At 47.6% G+C, this 20,246-nt stretch overlaps 1 protein-coding gene across 1 annotated transcript in view; it reads left to right on the top strand.

The window, feature by feature from the left end:
* The window catches only part of LOC147111318 (plexin-A1-like), a 616,616-nt gene that overhangs the window by 532,340 nt on the left and 64,030 nt on the right, over positions 1–20,246 (top strand). The window contains exons 21-22 of the mRNA XM_086002083.1: positions 11,982–12,124; positions 18,434–18,690. Coding sequence (XP_085858209.1) covers positions 11,982–12,124; positions 18,434–18,690 — 400 coding nt within the window. The remainder of the gene's footprint in view (positions 1–11,981; positions 12,125–18,433; positions 18,691–20,246) is intronic.

Genomic DNA, 20,246 nt, shown 5'->3' with positions numbered 1-20,246 from the left:
GCAGTTGGGGAATTTACATTCACTTAATTAAATAAATCTGGAATTTAAAAAAAGCTAGTATCAGTCATGGTGACCATGAAACTTCCGTGATTGTCATAAAAACCCATCTGGTTCACTAATGTCTGCTGCCCTTACCCGGTCTGGTCTATAATGTGACTCCAGACCCACAGCAGTGTGGTTGACTCTTAACTGCTCCTCTGAAATGGCAGCTCGTCACCACCTTCTCGAGGGCAATTAGGGATGGGCAATAAATGCCGGCCTTGCCAGGGACGCCCACATCCTGTGAATAATGCAATTTGGCTCAACTACTCAATGTGGTAGCTTGGGTACGGGTCCATGAGCACTGCCTGCCCTCCAGCATACCATCCAGTCTGAGCCTGGACTGTCTACAACAACAGCTTGCATTTATATAGCACCTTTAATGTAGTAAAATGCCCAGGGCATTGACACCAAACTATATCATAGATTCAGAACAGAAGGAGGCCCATCGAGCCCGTGCCGGCGCTCTGCATGAGCACTTCAGCTAGTCCCAGTCCCCCGCCCTTTCCCCGTAGCCCTGCAAATTTTTTTCCTTCAGGTACTTATCCAATTCCCTTTTGAAAACCACGATTGAATCTGCCTCCACCACCCTCGCAGGCAGTGCATTCCAGATCCTAACCACTTGCTGCGTAAAAAAAGTTTTTCCTCATGTCACCTTTGGTTCTTCTGCCAATCACCTTAAATCTGTGCCCTCTGGTTCTCAACCCTTCCGCCAATGGGAACAGTTTCTCTCCATCTACTCTGTCCAGACCCCTCATGATTTTGAACACCTCTTTCTCTGCTCCAAGGAGAACAACCCCAGCTTCTCCAGTCTATCCACATAACTGAAGCCCCTCATCCCTGGAATCATTCTCATAAATCTTTTCTGCACCCTCTCGAAGGCCTTCACATCCTTCCTAAAGTGCGGTGCCCAGAATTGGACACAATACTCCAGTTGAGGCCGAACCAGTGTTTTATAAAGGTTCATCATAACTTCCTTGCTTTTGTACTCTATACCTCTATTTATGAAGCTCAGGATCCCGTAAGCTTTTTAAACCGCTTTCTCAACCTGCCCTGCCACCTTCAATGATTTGTGCACACATACCCCCAGGTCTCTCTGTTCATGCACCCCCTTTAGGATTGTACCCATTAGTTTATATTGCCTCTCCTCGTTCTTCCTACCAAACTGTATCACTTCGCACTTTTCTGCGTTAAATATCATCTGCCACGTGTCCGCCCATTCCACCAGCCTGTCCGTGTCTTCCTGAAGTCTATCACTGTCCTCCTCACTGTTCACTATACTTCCAAGTTTTGTGTCATCTGCAAATTTTGAAATTGTGCCCTGTACACCCACGTCCAAGTCATTAATATATATCAAGAAAAGCAGTGGTCCGAGTACCGACCCCTGGGGAACACCACTGTATACCTTCCTCCAGTCTGAAAACAACCGTTCACCACTACTCTCTGTTCCTGTCACTTAGCCAATTTCGTATCCATGCTGCCACTGTCCCTTTTATTCCATGGGCTTCAACTTTGCTGGCAAGCCTATTATGTGGCATTTTATCAAACGCCTTTTGGAAATCTATGTGCACCACATCAACCGCATTGCCCTCATCAACCTCATCGAAAAACTCGATCAAATTAGTTAAACATGATTTGCCTTTAACGAATCCATGCTGACTTTCCTTAATCAAGCCAGACTTGTCCAAGTGATGTTCAATTTTGTCCCGGATTATCGTTTCTAAAAGCTTCCCCACCACCGAGGTTAAACTGACTGGTCTGTAGTTGCTGGGTTTATCTTTACACCCTTTTTTGAACAATGGTGTAACATTTGCAATTCTCCAGTCCTCTGGCACCACTCCCGTATCCAAGGAGGATTGGAAGATTATGGCCAGTACCTCCGCAATTTCCACCTTTACTTCCCTTAGCATCCTAGGATGCATCCCATCCGGTCCTAGTGACTCATCTACTTTAAGTACAGCCAGCCTTTCTAGTACCTTCTCTTTATCAATCTTTATCCCATCCAGTATCTCAACTACCTCCCCTTTCACCGTGACTCTGGCAGCATCTTCTTCCTTGGTGAAGACAGATGCAAAGTACTCATTTAGTACCTCAGCCATACCCTCTGCCTCCATGCGTAGGTCTCCTTTTTGGTCCCTAATCGGTCCCACCCCTCCTCTTACTACCCTTTTACTATTTATATGCCTATAGAAGACTTTTGGATTCCCTTCTATGTTAGCTGCCAATCCAGTCTCATACTGTCTCTTTGCCCCTCTTATTTCCTTTTTCACTTCCTCCCTGAACATTCTATATTCAGCCTGGTTCTCACTTGTATTCTGAACCGCGTCGTTTTTCTGCTTCATCTTACTCTCTATCTCTTTCGTCATCCAGGGAGCTCTGACTTTAGTTGCCCTACCTTTCCCCCTCGTGGGAACGTACCTCGACTGTACCCGAATCATCTCCCCTTTAAAGGCAGCCCATTGTTCCATTACAGTTTTGCCTGCCAACCTTTGATTCCAGTTTACTCGGGCCAGATCCGTTCTCAACCCACTGAAATTGGCCATCTTCCAATTAAGTATTTTTACTCTAGATTGCTCCCTGTCCTTTTCCATAGCTAATCTAAACCTTATGACACTATGATCACTGTTCCCTAAATGTTCACCTGCTGAAACTTGCTCCACTTGATCCACCTCATTCCCCAGAACCAGATCCAGCAATGCCTCCTCCCTCGTCGGGCCGGAAACATACCAATCAAGAAAGTTCTTCCGAACACACTTCAGAAATTCTTCCCCCTCTCTGCCCTTTACAGTATTACAATCCCAGTCTATACTAGGATAGTTGAAGTCTCCCATTATCACTACTCTATAGTTCTTGCACCTCTCTGTAATTTCCCTGCAAATTTGCTCCTCTATATCCTTCCCACTAGTTGGTGGCCTATAGAATACACAGAGTAGTGTAATGGCACCTCTATTGTTTCTCAACTCTAACTAAATAGCTTCTGTCCTTGACCCTTCCAGGACGTCCTCTCTCTCCAGCACTCTAATATTCTCCTTGACCAATACTGCCACAGGAATATTTAGTACCCAATCCTGCCCTTTTTTGAGCCAGGTCTCAGTTATTGCCACAACATCATATTCCCATGTGTCAATTTGTGCCTGCAGCTCACTTACTTTATTTACCATGCTCCGTGCGTTTACACACATGCACTGTAAACCTATCTTAAACCTTCTTGTATTCTCTCTTAGTCTGACCCCACCTAATACTGCACTATTTCTTACTCTGGTGCTATCTGTCTCTCCCAATCCTTTGTGCACCTTGTTTCTCCTTTCTAATGCAACATCCTGGTGCCCATCCCCCTTCCAAATTTAGTTTAAACCCTTCCCAACAGCAAACCCCTCCCCCTCCCCCTCCCGTGAGGATATTGGTCCTGGCTCTGTTGAGGTGCAACCCGTCTGGCCTGTACAGGCCCCACCTGTACAGGCCGGACGGGTCGCACCTCAACAGAGCCTCTGGAGATTGGTCTTAAAGGAGGAGAGAGAGGTGGAGAGGGTTAGGGCGAACTTAAACACATAAGAATTAGGAACAGGTGTAGGCCATACGGCCCCTCGAACCTGCTCCGCCATTCAATAAGTTCATGGCTGATATTCGACCTGAACTCCACTTTCCTGCCTGATTTTCATATCCCTTGATTCCCCTAGAGTTCAAAAATCTATCGATCTCAGCCTTGAATACACTCAACGACTCAGCATTCACAGCCCTCTGGGGTGGAGAATTCCAAAGGTTCACAACCCTGAGTGAAAAAGTTCCTCCTCATCTCAGCCCTAAATGTCCGACCCCTTATCCTAAGACTATGCCCCCCAGTTCTAGACTCTGCGGCCTGGGTAAACAACCTATCAGCATCTACCCTGTCAATCCCCCTCAGAATTGTATATGTTTCAATGAGATCACCTCTCATGCTTTTAAATTCCAGCCAATGAAGTACTTTTGAAATGTGGTCACTGTTGTAATGTGGGAAACGCGGCAGCCAATTTGCGCACAGCAAGCTCCCACAAACAGCAATGTGCTAATGACCAGACGATCTGTTTTTGTTATGTTGGTTGAGGGATAAATATTGGCCAGGACACCGGGGAGAACTCCCCTGCTCTTCTTCGAAATAGTGCCACGGGATCTTTTACGTCCACCCGAGAGAGCAGACAGGGCCTCGGTTTAACGCCTCATCCGAAAGACGGCACCTCCGACAGTGCAGCACTCCCTCAGTGCTGACCCTCCGACAGTGCAGCGCTCCCTCAGTACTGCCCCTCCGACAGTGCAGCACTCCCTCAGTGCTGCACCGGAGTGTCAACCTAGCTTTATGTGCCAAGACCGAGGCAGCTGAATCACGGCCGCCAATGGTGGAGCAATTAAAATCAGGGATGCACAAGAGGTCAGAATTGGTGGAGCGCAGAGATCTCGGAGAGTTGTAGCACTGGAGGAGGTTACAGAGAAAGGGAGGGGGGGCGAGGCCATGGAGGGATTTGAAAACAAGGCAATTTGACTTTGGGGAACATCACAGCTAAGCCCAATATGCCGTTTCAGGCCGAGGCCTCTGGGCAGTCAATGGCTCATTTTGACTCTCTCCAGTCCATTGGGTTTTGAGATCTGTTGTACTGTCCAACTGCTAGGCAAATCAGATCAGGCAGATCAATTTAGCACCAGGCTTGAACCTGGGGCCTGTCTGGTGTGTAAGGTTAAATATTACACCCCTAAAAGAAAGAAAGAACTTGCATTTTTATATATAGTGCCTTTCACGACCTCAAGACGTTCAAAGAGTTTGACAGCCCATGAAGTACTTTTGAAATGTAGTCAGCGTTGAAATGCGGCAGCCACTTTGTGCACAGCACGGTTCCACAATTGCCAATGATATAATCTGTTTTCGGAATATTGGTTGAGGGACATGTTGTCAAGGATAGCCGGAGATTTATAGAATCGCAGCATGACACAGCATAGAAGGAGGCCATTCGGCCCATCTTGCCTGTGCCGGCTCTTTGAAAGAGCTAGCCAATTAGTCCCACTCCCCTACCCATAGCCCTACAAAATTTTCACCTTCAATTATTGATCCAATTCCCTTTTGAAAGTTACTATTGAATCTGCTTCCGCCGACCGCCCTTCTATGCTGTGTCAGGCTGCGATTCTATAAATCTCCTGCTATCCTGGACAACATGTCCCTCAACCAATATTCTGAAAACAGATGATATCATTGGCATTTGTGGAACCTTGCTGTGCGCAAATTGGCTGCTGCATTTCAACACTAACTGCACTTCAAAAGTACTTCATGGGCTGTCAAACTCTTTGAAAGTCTTGAGGTCGTGATCACAACAACTCGCTGCGTAAAAACAAATTCTTCTCATCTCCATTCTGGTTCTTTTGCCAATTACCTTAAATCTGTGTCCTCCGCCACTGGAAGCTATTTTTCGCCCATCTACTCCATCAAAATCCAAATCAGAACTCCCCTGCTCCTCTTCAAGTAGTGCTACCTAGGGCAAGTAGGGCTGGACAATAAAAGCTAACCTTGCCAGCGACACTGAATCGAGAGCTGAATGCTTCAGGTTCCTTTCTCAATCCCATTTCTATGATAAATTGGAAAGTCGTCTGGTTTCCTTTTGCTGAGAGCTCGTTAATACTTTTAAAAAGTAAACTGACAAAATATGTACCACGGTGTGGATAGAATGCCCCAGAACTTTCACGTAAAAGAGCTGTACCTGGTGAGTTCTGGGCACTGTGGTCCTTGTTAAATAGTGTGGTGCGATGTCGAAGTTTCACAGGAGGTGTCTTTGGAGCCATGAGACAAGAAGGGTCAAACCCGAAACGTCAACTCAAATTTCTCTCCGCGGATGTTGCCTGACTTGCTGAGTTTTTCCAGCATTTTCTGTTGTTATTTCGGATTTCCAACATCTGCAGTATTTTGCTATCGACAAATCCCCATTGCCCGTTATCTCCATGTCTGGTTCCTGAGCTTTCCTCTGAACTTGCCAATCCCCGGTGCGCGGAAGAAGGGAGTTGAGTAAGCTGGAAGTTATCGAAAGCATTGATCGTAGAATAATGGAGGAGACCCTCATCGGCACGTGGGCGCTTAAACACATTGGGGGGAGAAATTCAGTATCGCCCCATTTGGGGCGGGATTATCGGCCAGGCGCAAAGTTTAGCGCCTGGCGCTAATTATTGCCTCCGACAGCAAACTTGGCTTCTATCATCCCCTGGAGGTGATTGGAGTGCTAAATCAGGCGCTACACACCTCTCTTAAGGTGCTAACGCCGAGGAGCGAGGCGCTACCTTAGAGCGCTGGCGGAGCTCATGTGATGTCAGTCAGCAATGGAACACAGGCACACTGGCACCGGCCAATTCTTAAAGGGGAGGGTTGATCTTGCTCATTGCAGCCTTGAATCTCGGCCTGGAGAGACCTGTACATCAAATCTGTTGGAAAGAACAATGGAGAGGACCAGGGAAAGAGCTCAGAGTGCAGCCCCCATAGTCTCTTCTAAATCGATACAAGGAAGGTCAAATCAAAATGAACCTGCAAAGTGCTGCTCAGTACCCAAAACTCCTTCACACAGCGTTGAATCTCTCCAGAAGTCTCTCTCTCACTCAGAATGTGTGATGCAAAAATGTCACCGACAAAAAAAGGCAGGAAGTGTCCGCCTTTAAATAGCGCTCCCCCAGTCCCTTCCCGACTGCAAAACGTTCCCCTCAACCTGTCGTTACTAACGGCAGGCGGTAAGGCAGGGGACGCAACTCAATATCTGGTCTGGGGCGTTGCACGCTCGACTGACGTCACGATCTGCGGGCGCAAGAGATCGTGGCGGTAGTGTTTAGCGCCGCCGCAAAATGTCTGGTCAATTTTGCGAGCAGCGCAAACATCGCCTCGTTGATTTGCACCCCATTAGCTCTCTAACGGGAGGCGCAAAGCCACCGAATTCTTCCCCCATGTAATATAATACACGCTTAAACCATTTCACCCTTTGAGCGATCTTCACTCTGGTACCGGTTTCCCACTCAGCTGAGGAGATGGGTAGACTTCTCGAGGGCAATTAGGGATGAGCAAAAAAATGCTGGCCTTGCTAGCGACGCCCATGTCCACAGAACAAATTTAAAAACAAATACTCGTGCCCCCTGCTCCTCCCTAACCTATCCAACTGAAAATACCCAGTCAACAGGGACTGAGACTATTGCTTTCAACAACAACTTGCATTTGAGGAGAACTTTATTCACCCAGAGGGTGGTGGGGATCTGGAACTCACTGCCTGAAAGGGTGGTAGAGGCAGAAACACCCTCATCACATTTAAAAAGTACTTGGATAAGCACTTGAAGTGCCGTAACCTACAGGGCTACGGACCAAGAGCTGGAAAGTGGGATTAGGTTTTTCGGCCGGCACAGACACGATGGGCCGAATGGCCTCCTTCTGTGCCATAAATTTCTATTATTCTAAAATGTCCCAAGGCGCTTCACAAGAGCGTTATAAAACAGAGTCACAGCACGGTGGCATAGTGGTTAGCACTGTTGCCTCACAGCGCCAGGGACCCGGGTTCGAATCCGGCCTCGGGTGACTGTCTGTGTGGAGTTTGCACATTCTCCCCGTGTTTGCGTGGGTTTCCTCCGGGTGCTCCGGTTTCCTCCCACAGTCCAAAGATGTGCGGGTTAGGTTGATTGGCCATGATAAAAATTGGCCCTTAGTGTTAGGGGGGATTAAATATGTGGGGTTACGGGGTTATGGGGATAGGGCTTGGGTGGGTTGGCTGTCGGTGTAGGGACCCGGTGCTAGGGTTTGGATGATCAGCCATGATCTCGTTGAATGGCGGAGCAGGCTCGAAGGGCCGAATGGCCTACTCCTGCTCCTAGTTTCTATGTTTCTATGTAAGGACATATTAGGGCAGGTGATCAAAAACTTGGTCAAAGAGGTAGGTTTTAAGGAGCATCTTAAAGGAGGAGAGAGAGGTGGAGAGGTTTGGGGAGGGAATTCCAGAGCTTAGGGCCCAGGGAACTGAAGGCACGGCTGCCAATGGTGGAGTGAAGAAAATCGGGGATGTACAAGAGGCCAGAATTGGGGGAACGCATATCTTGGTGGTGGGGGGGGGGGGATTGTGGGGCTAGAGGCGGTTACAGAGATAGGGTGGTGAGGGGGCGAGGCCATGGAGAGATTTGAAAACAAGGATGAGAATTTTAAAATTGAGGTGTTGCCAGGCCGGGAGCCAATGTAGGTCAGTGAGCACAGGTCAGTGATGGGTGAACGGGACTTGGTGCGAGTTAGGACATGGGGCAGTGAGCACAGGGGGTGATGGGTGAACGGGACTGGGTGTGAGTTAGGACACGGGGCAGTGAGCACAGGGGGTGATGGGTGAACGGGACTGGGTGTGAGTTAGGACACGGGGCAGTGAGCACAGGGGGCGATGGGTGAACAGGATTGGGTGTGAGTTAGGACACGGGGCAGTGAGCACGGGGTGATGGGTGAATGGGACTGGGTGTGAGTTAGGACACGGGGCAGTGAGCACAGGGGGTGATGGGTGAAAGGGACTGGGTGTGAGTTAGGATACGGGGCAGTGAGCACAGGGGGTGATGGGTGAACGGGACTTGGTGCGAGTTAGGTTACGGGGAGCAGAGCTTCAGGTGAGTTTAAGATCAAGCCGTATAGGGTTCCCAACTCTGGTCGGACATATTCCTGGAGGTTTGCTCACATGACCTCCTGCCTCCAACCGCCCCACCCGGTCAAACAGCCATTTTTCCCCCATCTCCAAATGTTTTTATAATCATTCAAAGAAAAATGAGATAAAAACACTTTTTTATCGCCCCCTGTGATTTGTCTGCTGGGTTTCTGTTGGCGGCAGTGTCCAGGAGATCAATTTTTAATTCCCGGAGAATCCAGGGCAACCCTGGAGGGTTGGCAACCCTCGGGCCGTACAGTAACACTGTTCTTTCTCCATCAATAAGGGACCAACACACTCCTTTTAAAGCTTTTGGTTTACCCCACCTCACAAAAGGTTAATTTATTTGTCTCGTAGACTCAATAAACCCCTCCACCACCCCCCCTCCCAAAAGAAAAATAAAGACTGGAGCAGCTGGGGTTGTTCTCCCGAGAGCAGAGAAGGTTAAGAGGAGATTTGACAGAGGTGTTCAAAATCATGGAGGGTTTTTGATGGAGTAAATAAGGAGGAACAGTTTCCAGTGGCAGAAGGGTCGGGAACCGCAGGACACAGATTGAAGGGGATTGGGATAAGAACCAGAGGGGGAGGTGAGGAAACATTTTTTTTGCGCAGCGAGTTGTTCTGATCGGGAACGCGCTGCCTGAAGGGGTGGGGGAAGCAGATTCAATCGTAACATTCAAAAGAGAATTGGATAAATACTTGAAGGGAAAAAATTTACAGGGCTATGGGGAAAGGGCGGGAGAGTGGGATTAATTGGATAGTGCTACCAAAGAGCCAGCACAGGCAGGATGGGCCGAATGGTCTCCCTTTTGTGCTGTATCATTCTATGATTCTAAGGCTCGCAAGCAACTCAAGTGCTTCCGTGCAGACATGTGTTGCAGGGAGAATTATCATTGATTCATTTCAACGCGATAATGAAACCACAGGAGTTCAGCACTGGGGCATAGAGAAAGCTCGGGCGTTGCTAATAAAATCCGGTGTCTGTGCATCCTTATCATCGGGGGTGGGGGCGCTGGGGGGCTGGTAGAAGATGAAAAGCTTCTCTTGAGGATTTATGAAGCCTGAGGGTAGGCTGGATTTTCGAGCCGAGCCTTATCTCAACTGGCTACAGTACTACAGAAAGGATCACTTCTCCCTGCAGTCACAGCCCAGGTTTCCCATTTTTGTTATCTTTCCCCTGATAAATTCCATTTTTTTTTTCATTAAATCCCTGCTGTTTTGGATAGATTCTCTTCTGGGTGAAGGACTGGGTTGTGGCCTTTTTGTTTCTAATTCGCAGCGGCAAATTAAAATCGCAGCCCCCACTTCACGCGCGGAGCATTCCATCTTTCCTTCTAAAAGTGTGCAATCTATATTCATAACCGCGCCGCGGGACAGGCAGTCTTCTGAGGCTTTGACCTGCCTTCAGTCTCGGTTCATGTGCCTCGGAATTTCGTAAGCAGCCTTCACAATATGCGTCTGTGCATCTAAATGTTTTTCCTTAATCCTTCAGCTTGATATTTAGTGACATAGCGGCGCTTGTTCGGATAGCTAGAAGTGTGCTTCAGTTTTGGTGATTGGGAAAGAAAATAAATGTGCGTGGGAAATGAATAAGATCTGGGAGTCCGGATTGGCAATAAAAAGAAAGACAGACTTGCATTTATACAGCGCCTTTCATGACCTCAGGACGTCCCAAAGCACTTTACGGCCAGCGAAGTACTTTTTGAAGTGCAGTCACTGTTGTAATGTAGGAAACGCAGCAGCCAATTTGCGCACAGCAAGCTCCCACAAACAGCAATGTGACAATGACCAGATCATCTGTTCAAGTGATGTGGGTTGAGGGATGAATATTGGCCCCAGGACTCCCCTGCTCTTCTTTGAAAGAGTGCCGTGGGATCTTCTGCGTCCATCTGAGAGAGCAGATGGGGGCTTCGGTTTAACGTCTCCTCTGAAAGACGGCCCCTCCGACAGTGCAGGACCCCCTCAGTACTGCACTGGGAGTGTCAGCCTAGATTTTGTGTTCAAGTCTCTGGGGTGGGACTTGAACCCACGACCTTCATGACTCAGAGGCGAGGGTGCTGCCCACTGAGCCACGGCTGACAATAAAGTGAAGCTATCGGAACAATACTCTTTTGCAACGAGTAAACAAAATTGGCTAGAACATTAACATTTGGTTAGATGTCGTGCATTAATTCGAACCTGTGTTAAAATGCTCCACTGTTGATAGTTGGTGGTTTTCTCTTCATTGACCTGCATTTTATCATTGACCCTGGAAGTTATGCTAAATCTTTATAAGTCACTGGTTAGGCCTCAGCTGGAAATATTGTGTCCAATTCTGGGCACCACACTTTAGGAAGGATGTCAAGGCCTTGGAGAGGGTGCAGAGGAGATTTACTAGAACAGTACCAGGGAAGCGGGACATCAGTTACTTGGAGGGACTAGAGAAGCTGGGATTGTTCCCCTTACAGCGGAGAAGGTTATGGGGAGATTTAATAGAGGTGTTCAAAACCTTGAAGGGATTTGATAGAGTAAATAGGGAGAAACTGTTCTCAGTCAGGAGGGTCAGTAACCAGAGGACACAGATTTAAGGTCCTCTTAGGGTAGGGTAGCATAGTGGTTATGTTACTGGGCTAGTAATCCAGAGGCCTGGACTAATGATCCGAGAGACGTGAGTTCAAATCCCACCACGGCAGCTGGGGAATTTAAATTAAATAAATCTGGAATAAAAAGCTAGTGTCAGTAATGGTGACCATGTAATTACCAGATTGCCAAAAAAACCATCTGGTTCACTGATGTCCTTTAGTGGAAGGAAATCTGCTGTCCTTACCTGGTCTGGCCTATATGTGACTCCAGGCCCACAGCAATGTGGTTGATTCTTAACTGCCCTCTGAAATGGCCCAGCGAGCCACTACTGCAGCGGTTCAAGAAGGTGGCTCAGTACCACCTCAAGGGCAATTAGGGATGGGCAATAAATGCTGGCCTTGCCCACGTCCCATGAACAAATAAAAAAAAGGTCATTGGCAAAAGAGCCAGATGGGAGATAAGAAGCAATTTTTTTTACACAGCAAGTTGTTGTGATCTGAACGCACTGCCTAAAAGGTGGAGGAAGCAGATTCAGTTGGTTAAATACTTAAAATGGAAAAATTGGCAGGGCTATGGGGAAAGAGCAGGGGGGTGGGGTGGGGGCGGTGTGGGACTAATTGGATCGCTCTTTCAAAGAGCCGGCACAGGCACGATGGGGCTGAACGGCCTCCTTCTGTGCTGTATCATTCTATATGGTTCTCTCTCACGTTGCCCATTTCTCTCTTTCAGCTTTTGCCGAGCTGCAGACCGATATCCACGAGCTCACCAGTGACCTGGACGGTGCCGGGATCCCGTTCCTCGATTACCGGACGTACGCCATGAGGGTCCTTTTCCCAGGGATAGAGGATCACCCAGTGCTCAAGGAGATGGAGGTACAGATCCGCCCCGACCCTGCGCCCTCATTGTGGTTGAAATTCAGACTCCTCGCACAGTAACTCATTCTTCTTTCCCAGGACCTGAAAACGGTGGGACTCCTTACCTCCCCCGCCTCAGGTCTCCCCTTCCTTCTAGAAGTGCCCAATCTCAGTGTCACCTCGCCGCTATTTCTCTGATTTATCTCTCCTCTCCTACTCTCTTCAGCCTTGGTGGTGTCCCATACTGTGGGCTTTGTCCCTCCACCAGGATTCCATCATGAAGAAGGAGTTGTGATGTAAGACGTCGACACTGGGCCAGTGTGTTATCAGGATAGCCTGGTGCGACAAGGCAGCAGAGGCTCTTCCTTGAACTTTGTGCAGTGGTTTTTTTTAATTCATTCTCGGGATGTGGGGTGACGTAAGAAAACTACTAGGCACTTGGTCTAAGCGTTAAACAAAGCTTTAATCAACTGTTTTACAACATGGAAGTCTAGTTGTGTCCTTCACTAGTTCCTGTTGAGAATGTCCTGTGCAAGCTGGGCCCGTGCCCAAGTATTTATACTCTCCATGGACAGCGCCACCCGCAGGTCGCTCAGTATTATTTCATAAGTCTTTCTTTCATGAATGACTGATTCATGTCATGGGGGTCGCTGGCAAGGCCGGCATTTTTATTGCCCATCCCTAATTGCCCTTGAGAAGGTGGTGGTGAGCCACCTTCTTGAACCGCTGCAGTCCGTGTGGTGAAGGTGCTCCCACCATGCTGTTAGGGAGGGAGTTCCAGGATTTTGACTCAGCGCCGATGAAGGAACGGCCGATATACTTCTAAGTCAGGATGGTGTGTGACTTGGAGGTGGTGGTGTTCCCATGCGCCTGCTGCCCTTGTGTGGAATGAGTAAAAGTTTCAAGCTCACTTATTATTAAGTGCTTCGAGTTATGGTAAAGCCATCATAGGTCTAACGGCAGTGCCCATTACCCAAACTCTTGTTGGCAAGTTCCACACTTCTTCATGCAAAGGGTGGTAGACGCGTGGAACTCTCTCCCACAAAACGCAGTAGACCCTAGCTCAATTAATTTTAACTCTGAGATTGGTAGATTTTTGCCAGAACAAGGGTGTAAAGGGCTGTGGAGCCGAGGCGGATGGATGGAGTTAAGATAGAAACATAGAAGATAGGAGCAGGAGTAGGCCATTCAGCCCCTCGAGCCTGTTCCGCCATTTAATGAGATCATGGCTGATCATCCAAATTCAGTACCCGGTCCCTGCTTTCTCCCCATATCCCTTGATCCCGTTAGCCTTAAGAAATATATCCAACTCCTTCTTGAATATATTTAATGAATTGGCCTCAACTGCCTTGTGTGGTAGAGAATTCCACAGGTTCACCACTCTCTGGGTGAAGAAATTCCTCCTCATCTCAGTCCTAAATGGCTTACCCCTTATCCTTAGACTGTGACCCCTGGTTCTGGACTCCCCCCGCCATCGGGAACATCCTTCCTGCATCTAGCCTGTCTAGTCCTGTCAGAATTTTATAAGTTTCAATGAGATCCCCTCTCATTCTTCTAAACTCTAGCAAATATAAGCCTAATCGACCCAATCTCTCCTCATACGTCATTCCTGCCATCCCAGGTATCAGTCTGGTGAATCTTCGCTGCACTCTCTCTATGGCAAGAACATTCTTCCTCAGATAAGGCGACCAAAACTGCACACAATACTCAAGGTGTGATACAGATCAGCCATGATCTCACTGAATGGCGGTACAGGCTCGAGGGGCTGAATGGCCCACTCTTGTTCCTACGTTCCTCGTCCTTTCCACAAGGGAAACTCCTCTTTAAGGATGGGATTGAAAGTCACAGGTTTCCAAGTTGTCATCTTTCAATTAATTTCAGTCATCATCTGCAGTCAATTCTGGGCTTTTGTAGTAAATTGTCGAAAGGAATACTGTCCAACAGCTCATGTGGAGGAGCGTGCGTGCGCGAACTGACCTGCTGAGCATTTCCAGCGTTTTCTGTTTTTATTTCAGCTTTCCAGCAACCGCAGCAGTTAGCCTTTTGTTCTGTTAAGTAGTTGTGTTTTATTTGGGCCTGTATGGAAGCCGAGGTAACTCCAGCCCTTTAACAACATTCGCTTTGTGCTGGATGGTAAGAAAAGGAGAGAAAATACCAGCCAACATTCCATAGACAGGCTGTGAATGAAGGCCCAACAGCACACAGAGCAACAAGCCTGCCGAGGAGCAATGGTGGAAGGAAGCAGGCTACCCGTGACCAGTGGGAAGATGAGAATTTTATCTTTAACGTAGCGAGCTGTTCTGATCTGGAATGTGCTGCCTGAAAGGGTGGTGGAACATAGGAGCAGGAGGAGGCCATTCAGCCCCTCGAGCCTGTTCCGCCATTCAATGAGATCTTGGCTGATCTGTGACCTAACTCCATATCCCCACCTTTGGCCCTTATCCCTTAATACTAGTTAAGAGAAAGCTATCAATCTCAGATTTGAAATTAACAATTGACTTAGCATCAATTGCCGTTTGCGGAAGAGAGTTCCAAACTTCTACCACCCTTTGTGTGTAGAAGTGTTTCCTAATTTCATTCCTGAAAGGTCTGGCTCTAATTTTTAGACTGCCCCCTAGTCCTAGAATCCCCAACCAGCGGAAGTAGCTTTTCCTCTATCTACCCTATCTGTTCCCCTTAATATCTTGACAACTTTGATCAGATCGCCCCTTAACCTTCTAAATTCTAGGGAATACAACCCTAATTTGTGTAATCTCTCCTTGTAATTTGACCCCTGGAGTCCGGGTATCATTCTGGTAAACCTACGCTGCACTCCCTCCAAGGCCAATATACCCTTCCTACGGTGTGGTGCCCAGAACTGCTCCCAGTGCTCCAGGTGTGGTCTAACCAGGGTTTTGTACAGCTGCAGCATAACTTCTACCCCCTTGTATTCTAGTCCTCTAGATATGGTGGAAGCAGATTCAATTGTAACTTTCAAAAGGGAATTGGATAAATACTTGAAAAAATTTGCAGGGCCATGGGGTAAGAGTGGGACTAATTGGAGAGTTCTTTCAAAGAGCCGGCACCGAAACGATGGGCTGAATGGCCTCCTTCTGTGCTGTAAGATTCTATGATATGTTTGTACTGTGAGTTCCACTGCTATAGGAGGGGAAGACTGAGTATGATATGGAGTTCGAGAGGTTTTGAGGTCCCAGGAATGAACACGGCGAAGTTGGGAGACTATTACAGTGCAGTATATGTCCCCCATGAACACATGTTCCACACTTTTTAATAATAGTTTGACGGGGACTTCACACAGCACCGCACATCTGCGTGGGTATGGTAGTGTAGGCCGTAAGGGGGACCCCGAGCTTCCGGTCGCCTGTCACTTTAATTCACTGCTCCACGCCCACTCAGGCCTCACCGTCCTCAGCCTCTTGCATTGTTCCATGGAAGCTCAGCGTAAGCTCGAGGAACAGCACCTCATCTTTCGATTAGGCACTTTACAGCCTTCTGGACTCAATATCGAGTTCAACAATTTCAGATCATAACCTCGGCCCCTATCATATATATATTTTTTATCCACACTTTTTGTCCGTGTCTTTTTTTCTTCCCTCCCACAGGGCAGCTGTCCTTCACTCTGCCGGCACAATTTACACTTCATCTAGAGCCATCCTTTGTTTCTTAACCTGTCCCATTACCATCTCCTCTCGCCTTGAATATCTCTTAATGTCTCTTAACCTCTCCTGCCTTCTATCCTATCACAGACCTTCCCTTTTGTTCTTTCATCCCCTCCCCCCTTTCCCAGCCCCTACACTTGCTTAAAAATCTGTTCCTTTTCCTGCTTTGTTCCAGTTCTGACGAAGGGTCATCGACCTGAAACGTTAACTCTGTTTCTCTCTTCACAGATGCTGCCTGACCTGCTGAGTATCTCCAGCATTTTCTGTTTTTATTTCAGATTTCCAGCATCTGCAGTATTTTCTTTTTGTATTAGTGGTTACATTACTAGACTAGTAATGTAGTCTAGTAATGCATGGGGTAATAATTCCAGAGAACGTGAGTACAAATCCCACCATGCCAGAATGAGAATTTGAATTCAATTCAGAAAAAATCTGGAGATAAAAAACTGTAATCAGTACATACGAACATATGAATTAGGAGCAGGAGTCAGCCACTCGGCCCCTCGAGCCTGCTCCGCCATTCAATAAGATCACGGCTGATCCGATTACTCCACATTCCCACCTACCCCCAATAACCTTTCACCCCCTTGCTTATCAAGAATCTATCTACCCCTGTCTTAAAAATATTCAAAGATTCTGCTTCCACCGCCCTCTGAGGAAGAGTTCCAAAGACTCACGACCCTCTGTGAGAAAAAATGTCTCCTCATATCTGTCTTAAATGGGCGACCCCTTATTTTTAAACAGTGACCCCTAGTTCTAGATTCTCCCACAAGAGGAAACATCCTCTCCACACCCACACTGTAAAAGTGACCATGAATCTGTCGGATTGTCGTTTATAAAAAAAAAAATTCCAACTGGTTCACGAATATCCATTAGGGCAGGAAACCTGCTGTCCTTACCCCGTCTGGGCCTATATGTGACTCCAGTCCCACACCAATGTGGTTGACACTTAACTGCTCTCTGAAGTGGCCTAGTGAAGCCGCTCAGTTGTATCACCACATTTTCAGGGCAACTAGGGATGGGCAATAAATGTTGGCCTTGCCAGCGCCGCCTGCTGTTCAAATTCAACCTCCTTCCTTCTCTCATTCACAACAATACATTTCGAGTAAGCACAAGGCACTTGATGGTGGAGTATAGGGACAGACTTTATTGATATTCAGCACTGTGATTGGCCGAACTGTATACAGAGAGAGCAGCTTTTCGGTTTCTGTATCTTTCGAGCTCTCTGCACTATACAGGAAACTTTTTTTTATCCGGCACAGACGGGACCGACGTGGTGCCGGTTCATCAAAAATTCTGGATAACCGAAAGCTATAGTAAAAGATACGGAGCTGAGAGCTCCGTATAAAGCAACAAACCCTGTTGCTTCAGAACAATGGCCACAAGTTGCAAGCGTCTCTGTAGCGTAGCAACAGCTGCAGCCACACCCTTGCACAGCAACAAATGGAGGAAGGCAAGTAATAAAAGTTACCTGAACCTACTCCTGAATTTTGCCGGTTAACCGAGATTTCCGGTTATTTAGGTGCCGGTAAATCGAAAGTTTCCTGTATTTTGCCCACATCAAAGGTACATGTCACAGATAAGACCTCATGATGTATCTATTCCCAAATGCTTTGAAGACAAACTATTCATGTAAACCGTTGTATTTGTTTACTGCAAAGCTATTTCCCTTGAACAAGACTTCCTGACCCAACTGTTCCCAACCTCTTTGAAGAACAGGCTTTATCAACCGTCATCTTTCTATACTATAGCTAATGGATCGCTCTACCTATGTTTATTAACTTAGCCCCTAAAGTTACACTTTAATCACTCACGGTTGATGTCATTACTGTCACGTATTTCCTTGCACAGGCACTTCTCGTATATAACACCTCAGACACTAAAAGTAGAAGACAGACCAAGCTTTCCTCTCAGTCATTTCAAAGCCATCCTATTTTTTATTCGTTCATGGGATGTGGGCGTCGCTGGCAAGCTCAGCATTTATTGGCCATCTCTAATTGCCCTTGAGAAGGTGGTGGTGAGCCGCCGTCTTGAATCGCTGCAGTCCTTGTGGTGAAGGTGCCAGGATTTTGTCCCAGCGACAAGGAAGGAACGACGATATATTTCTAAGTCAGGATGGTGTGTGACTTGGAGGGGAACTTGCAGGTGTTCCCAATCGTTTGCTGCCCTTGTCTTTCTAGGTAGAAGAGGTCGCGGGTTTAGGAGGTGCTGCCGAAGAAGCCTTGGCGAGTTGCTGCAGTGCATCTTGTAGATGGTGCACACTGCAGCCACGGTGCGCCGGTGGTGGAGGGAGTGAATGTTTAAGGTGGTGGATGGGGTGCCAATCAAGCGGGCTGCTTTGTCCTGGATGGTGTCGAGCTTCCTGAGTGTTGTTGGAGCTGCACTTATCCCAGGCAAGTGGAGAGTATTCCATCACACTCCTGACTTGTGCCTTGTAGATGGTGGAAAGGCTTTGGGGAGTCAGGTGGGGTCCTGTTTATATTGGAAAGTTTGATTATTAATCCTTAACTCCCCAAGATGCCCAACATACAACTCTTCAGGATGTCCAACACCCACATCCTAGAATTAGTAATTTTTAAAAAACCATTTGTTGAGGCTACATGTTCATCTGTCTTGAGTGTTTTAGCAGCTCACTGTAGCACGTGTTTTTTTTTTTGCATTTTCCAAGGTGACGGCAAACGTGGAAAAGGCCCTCACGCTCTTCGGGCAGCTGCTCAACAAGAAGGTCTTCCTGCTGACCTTCATCCGCACCCTGGAGGCTCAGCGAAGCTTTTCGATGCGCGACCGAGGCAACGTGGCGTCGCTGATCATGACAGCCCTCCAGGGGGAGATGGAATACGCCACTGGCGTCCTCAAGCAACTCCTTTCGGACCTGATTGAGAAGAACCTGGAGAGCAAAAACCACCCGAAACTGCTGCTGAGGAGGTGAGTCTGAGGTCGCCGAGGGGGGAAATGGGTCCGGCCAGCCTCTTCCTAAGCTTGGTCCTTGTGCGCTGTCGTCGCTGTGATGTCATGTACTGCCCGTGTGCTCAGCTAAGCTCCCGTGATGCTGCCGCTTGACGTATTTTCAAAGATGCAATGGGACCAGCGTCAAATGACATCTTCTCACCACCACCCCCCAAGCTTTTAGAAGGCAATTTTGGTGTCAGCTAATGACGTTATCTTAACTTATGGAATACGAAGGGAAGTTATGCTGCACGTATATAGAGCGCTGGTTGGACCTCATCTGGAACAATGTGTTCAGTTGTGGGCACCGCACCTCAGAAAGGGTAGATTGGCCTTGGAGGGAGTGCAGCACAGATTCACCAGAATGATACCCCGGGGCTAAAAGGAGTTAAATTATGAGGACAGGTTGCACAGACTGGGCTTGTATTTCCTGGAGTATAGGATATTGAGGGGAGATCAGATCGAGGTGTTTTAAAATGTTCAAAGGATTTCACAAATCACAGATCACAGAAACCCCACAGTGCAGATAGAGGCCATTTCGGCCCATCGAGCCTGCACCGACACATATCCCACCCGATCCCCGTAACCCCTACACCAACACATATCCCACCCTATCCCCATAACCCCACGTATTTAATCCCCCCTAACACTAAGGGTCAATTTATCATAGCCAATCAACCTAACCCGCACATCTTTGGACTGTGGGAGGAAACCGGAGCGCCCGGAGAAAACCCACGCAAACACGGGGAGAATGTGCAAATTCCACACAGACAGTCACCCGTAGGCCGGATTCGAACCCGGGTCCCTGGCGCTGTGAGGCAACAGTGCTAACCACTATGCCACCGTGATAGAGTAGATGTTATAAATCTCATCATTCATCAAGAAACTACTCATGAAATAATGCTGGACGGCCAGCTGGTGGCGCCGTCCAAGGAGTATAAATACTCGGGCGTGGGCCCCAGCTTTCCAGGGACATTTTGTAAGACAAGGAACTAGTGAAGTACAACTAGACTTCCATGTTCTGAAACAAGTTGATTAAAGCCTTGCTTTATACTCAAACCAAGTGCGTAGTGAGTTTTATTACGTCAGTAGATATGGTGGGGGTATCAATAACAAGGGGACATCATCTTAACATTAGAGCCAGGCCATTTAGGAAGGAAATCGGGAAACACTGCTTCACACAAAGGGTAGTGGAAGTCTGGAACACTCTGCCTTAAAAGGCTGTGGATGCTGGGGGACAATTGCAGCTTTCAAGACTGAGATCGATGGATTTTTGTTGGGAAAGGGTATCAGGGGACATGGAGCTAAGGTGGGAAAATGGAGTTGAGGTACAGATCAGCCATGATGTAATAGAATGGTGGAGCAGGTTCGAGGGGCTGAATGGCCTCCTCCTGGTCCTAAGTAAGTTTGCCAACCTTTGCAGTTTGCTCTGATCTCCAGGACAATGCTGTGAGCAACCCAGGAGAAAAATTATCGGAGCATAACAAAAGTGGTGTGTTTTAAAAAAAAATGTTCTTTTGATGCTTTTATTTATT

This window comes from Somniosus microcephalus, chromosome 11 (genome assembly GCF_052327205.1).
Source record: "Somniosus microcephalus isolate GS21.2 chromosome 11, FLI_Smic_1.0, whole genome shotgun sequence".
Lineage (NCBI taxonomy): Eukaryota > Metazoa > Chordata > Chondrichthyes > Squaliformes > Somniosidae > Somniosus > Somniosus microcephalus.
Note: the sequence above shows the minus strand (reverse complement) of the source record. Positions and strands in the feature narration are given on the sequence as shown.